The sequence below is a fragment of the Echinops telfairi genome, unplaced genomic scaffold (assembly GCF_000313985.2).
Source record: "Echinops telfairi isolate 266 unplaced genomic scaffold, ASM31398v2 ScPeMD7_7424;HRSCAF=8462, whole genome shotgun sequence".
Taxonomy (NCBI): Eukaryota; Metazoa; Chordata; class Mammalia; order Afrosoricida; family Tenrecidae; genus Echinops; species Echinops telfairi.
This window is the reverse complement of record NW_022111324.1, coordinates 81,591,707-81,596,914: the sequence shown is the minus strand read 5'-3', so window position 1 is coordinate 81,596,914 and position 5,208 is coordinate 81,591,707. Positions and strand designations below refer to the sequence as shown.

The 5,208-nt window shown below is 33.4% G+C and overlaps 1 protein-coding gene across 4 annotated transcripts in view; it reads right to left on the bottom strand.

Annotated features, from left to right (window-relative positions):
- CDC42BPA (CDC42 binding protein kinase alpha) overlaps positions 1 to 5,208 on the bottom strand; it is a 303,883-nt gene that overhangs the window by 55,755 nt on the left and 242,920 nt on the right. For all 4 annotated transcript variants that reach the window (XM_045297994.1, XM_030887740.2, XM_004699965.3 and 1 more), the window contains one exon: positions 2,671 to 2,754. In XM_045297994.1, coding sequence (XP_045153929.1) covers positions 2,671 to 2,754 — 84 coding nt within the window. The remainder of the gene's footprint in view (positions 1 to 2,670; positions 2,755 to 5,208) is intronic.

Sequence of the window (5,208 nt, the reverse complement as noted above, 5' to 3'; positions counted from 1 at the left end):
TGTTTTTATTTTCTTTATGGAGTAAGGATTCTTGCTGGCACAGTGAGTTAGGTGTTAGACTGTTAATAGTAAGCTGAGTAGTTCAAATCCCCCAGCTGCACTGTGGGAGAAAGACGAGGCTATTTGCTCCTGCAAAGATGTATGGTCTCCTAAATCCTAAAGAACAGTTCTACTCTGTCCTACAGAGTAGGAATTGATGAGATGGCAGTGGGTTTGGTTTGATGGGGTATTTACAAAAGATGGTTCTGTATAATAAGCCTTCTAAATTCTTGTACACTTGAAAGCATCTTTGACATGCTCTTATTTTTAAGTAATAGTACAGTTGGATTAAAATGTTTACATTCAAGCTCTTTTCTGTAACACTTTTTCATGTAGGGCCGCTATTGAGCAGTCTGATATCCATTTAATTTTTATCCTTTTACACAGAGGATCTGCTCTTACTCTTTAAAAAAAGTTTTTAGAATTTTCTCTTGATCTGATAACCTTGAATTTTATTGCAATGTGTCGATGTGTTTTCCTTATTTATTCTTTTTAGCATCTATTTATGTCTTTCATCTTTAATTCTAGGAATTTTTTGATCATTACTTCAAGTATGTCTAATTCTGTTTTTCCTTCCCTTCTACAAGTCCTATGTAGTAATTGATACTACTTTTGTCTTTATTTTTACTTTTGCATTACATCTCATCTTCCATGTCATTAACTTTTTCTACTATAGATACTCTGCTACTAAATCCACTTATTGGGTTCTTTATTTCAGCAGGTATATTTTCATGTCACCAGTTTCCAATTTATTTTCTTTCATACCATCCTTATCCTACCTCATGTTATCATTATGCCTTATGCTTACAATATGCCAATATGCTTCCTTTAAATTCATGTTCTATTTGGCCTCAAAAAATCTCCCTTTATCTACACAAGTTAGCATATTGTTTTTTATATAACATACTTTGTATGTATTTTATTAGTTTCTCAGATCTATCAATCTCTCTTTCAATATGTGGTTCTAACATTCAGGTTCAGGAAGAGAAAATGTGCTTTATAATTTCTGAAATTTCATCTTAAAAGTTTGAGATAAACAAATAAATCTTCATGTCCTACCATATATAACAGTTTAGTTTTATCTATTTTAAAAAGAATAAAAAATGGCTTCAACTCAATTTTCATTAAATCTTTCTTATTAGTTTTTTAAAATTAAACTGAATCTGATTCTTTTACAAGTAGTCTCAACTTAATGCCTGCCTTATGACACTGTCCCAAAGAACTGCTCTTTACTAAGAGACTTCAAAACATTGGATTTAAATAGATGAAACAAAACAAATCGAAACAACTTTATATATCATCCTTTCTCTCTGAGTGATTATATTCTTTCATAAAGGATTTTTTTCAACTTTTTTTTAAAAAATGGGAAGTTAATACATGTATCATATTCCATAGTTCAATCACATCAAAGCAGTATAGTACATTTGCTATCACAGTCAGTTTCCAAACATTCTTTTCCTTCTGGAACTCCTTGAAAACAGCTCCTTTTGACTCCCACGCCCCTCTCCACCACTGCACCCCAGAAACCCTTATTCTACTTGCTGTCCCTATAGGTTCATCAATCCTGGGTTTCATCTACCGAAACACACATAACAAAAATTTAAGAGGGTGACTCTATTGACATAACACATTTGAGACAAACAAAAAAAAATACAGAAAATGTTGAAAACCAGATCAGGTATAACATGCACCAGAGGGGGGATTCAACTGACAAGGTTTTCACTGTTCAAGGAAGGTTCATCCTTTTGATCATCTACACTCATCTCTCCAATGCACTCTGTTTAGTACCTACATACTCGTGCGGAAGCTGAGTTTTTCAGCACATTTTTAATGCAGTTTTTACAGTAAAATTAGGTGCTTCAGCTGATATTCAGGTCGGCTTATACTCGAGTATATACAGTAACGAATTTCCTCCCATCCCTCTGTGATGGACAGAGGGAAATAACCGGAGGCTTACTTCTTCCAATGCAGTTCCTACAAATGTAGCTTAGGCTCCCATGGTCATCCATCGCCTTCTACAAACTGGATTCTCACAACTTAGGTTCTGGTACTATTCCTTTCTCTGACTTCAGTGACTGATGATGGTGTGCTTCTTCCATGTGGACATTGTTGACATCTCACGTAGATGGCTGCTTGTTTGGAGACAAGCCTTTAAGATCCTAGACACTATTTTATCTGATTGCTGGGCACCATCTAATTTCTTTACCACATTTTGCCATAGTGTGTCCCCTTCCTGAGGATGAGTATCCAGCAGGGCCATGATGTAAGAACTAATTGTTCTTAGTTGGAGCTAGGGTTTAGTGTGATCCCCACACCCATTCCTGGATCTATGTTTTTAAAAATCTGCCTTTGACTCTCTTTCAAAGCCTCATTGTTAATTTATGGTAGAGAGTCTTATCAATGATCTTGGGGGTTGCGTGGGGTGGGGGGTGGCTGGTACTATTTAAAGCCTTGTTGAGAGAGGAATATTGGGTAAATGTAGGCTTAAAAAAAATCACAGGATTTTTCTAAATGTTTTAATATTTGTAACTTTAAAGACACCAACAGCATAAATCACATTTACACAATACAAAAAAACCTCATTGTCATTGTTTTAAAGGAGCATACTATCTTTATAACCAGGCTGAGTACCTTAGGTGGAAAGCCAGTTGAACCAGGGCATCCCTTTTTCCTCAGGGTTGGTGTGTGAGCTGGAAGTGGAGTACTGTCTACAGTCTGAACCCAGGGGCAAAAAGGAGATAAATGTCATGAAATATTCCATATATTTCAAATAACACTAGAAGCAAATCAAAGTAACAAAGTAAAACCAAACAAAATATTAATTAGGCAGATATTCTAGTTAATAGAAAAACGTTTCAATGAAGATAAATTATTCACAGCAATGATAATTTAAATTTCGTCCTGCAATCTCTACAGAGGAAATATTTGCTAAAACTCATTTTGGAAATAAAAAATGGAAAAGAACATCACAGAAGAACAAAATTGCAGCATGTAGCCTATAAAAATAAGGATATCCATTTAAATGTGTTCTTAATTTTCTATATTTGCTATATGAATTGTAAAAATTATCAGAATCATTGGCAACATGTATGATAAAATTTTTAAAAGACTCTTAAATCATTTGCTTCCATATATATCCATACCTGACTACTCATTACCTAAAAGGAATATAATTCTTTGAACTTGAACATGTTTAAAAAGAGAAGTTAGTGAGTTTTGTGAAGAAAGAAATTTCCAAAGAAAGGTATTAGTCAATAAAATTGCCTTCTACTATGGAGTATTACTGGAAGATAGTTCTTTGAATGATTGAAGCCTGTGATTTTACTGGATGTTATTGTGGGGAAAACAAAGATACCACTTAATTATCCATGTATAAAAGATAGAGATAAAGAATGACTTGCCATTCCTCCCAAATGTGAAGGAAACCAATTAGAGAAAAAAAAAAAAAGGTCATTATATAATGTTACAGAATGTTTAGAAAGATTGAGAGAAAAATGGATGATCCCTTTTTTGTCTTTGTGGCTGTATATCCCTCTGAAAGCACAGTATTTTATTTCTTTGAAATTGGATTGTGTCGAGCTTCGGTTTTCTCTTTAATTCTAAGTTTAATTTTAAGTTTAATTTACTTTTAAACAGCTTGAGAAAAGTTTTTAACTTATAATGAATATGTAAAAGCTAGCCATGAAAGACAACATAAACACTTAAAATCTATTTAAAATAAAAACCAATTCATAGATTTTTTTGTTAGTTGATTATTACAATATTCACAAAAAGTAAAGATAAATTACTAGAACTAAAAAGAATAAAGCAAAGTTTGCTGGATTTAATACCAACAACTTTTTTTTAATTTTTATTTTTTAACAACTTTCATAAATAGCAGCAACACCCAATAAAAAATATATTTTAAGAACTTCGTCACTGAAACAATGAGACTTTAAAGATACCTAGAAACAAATCTCACTAGCAATACAGAATATAGTCATGAATAAAATGAGATTTTACTGAAGGGTACAACAGAATCTTAAGAAATAGATCTATATTCATAAATAGACTCAATCCCACGAAAGTGTCAGTTCTCCATATATAAACCCACAAGTTCAATGTAATTCTAATCAGTAGCCCCACAGCAAACTGAACAAATGTTCAGAAGTCATAGAAAACTAAAGTCAGATAAACCAGAGTCATTTAAAAACTAAAAACTCAGGAAGAATGAGGTAGGCAGGAGTGGCTTATTATACCAAGCATTAAAGTACAGGAATTAAGACAATGTGGTATCAGTACAGAAATAGACAAAAAGAGTAATGAAAGAGAATAGAGAACCCCCAAACCAACACACGCATATGAGGCAGAGACAGCATAAAAACAGGCAATGAAATACATGAGAGTTAATTGTATATATGGAAAAGATTAGAACCCTCCTTCCCTTACTATATAACAACACATTTCAGCTTCACTTTTCTAACATATCAATATGTCACGGTCATAAAAACATAAAAGCTGAATTTTAAAACATTTAGGAGAAAATACAGAAGACAATGTTTATGATCTGTCTATGGGAAAGAAATGATTTAAAACAACATGACAAGAAGTCATAAAGGAAGACTATTAAATCTATTTGACAATTTAAAATTCTGTAAGACAAAATGACTCTGCGAAAGGAAAAAAAAAGCCACAGATCGACAAAAGATATTTGCAATGCATGTAGCTGGCAAAGGATTAGTATGCAGATTATATAAAGAACACAACAACCACAATAAGAAAAATATATAACAATTGACAAAGGACATAACAGGCAAATCAGCAATAGCTTATAAACAAAAAAAAGCTCAATACCACTAGAAACAAGATAAATGCAAACGGAAATAAAAATGCCACTCTACACCCATTAGATAGGCCAGACATAACTTTCTAGTTACCTCTAATTGCTTCCTCCCCCCACCTACTATCGAGATCCCAATTCTACCTTACTGGCTAGACCAGAGAATATACACAGGTACAGATAAGAGCTGGAAACATAGGGAATCCAGGACAGATAAAACCCTTAGGAACAAAATTGAGATGAGTGATACCAGGAGGGTAAGGGGAAAGTGGAGGGAGAAAGGGGGAGCTGATCAAAATGATCTATATATAACCCCCTCCCTGGGGGATGGACAATAGAAAAGTGGGTGA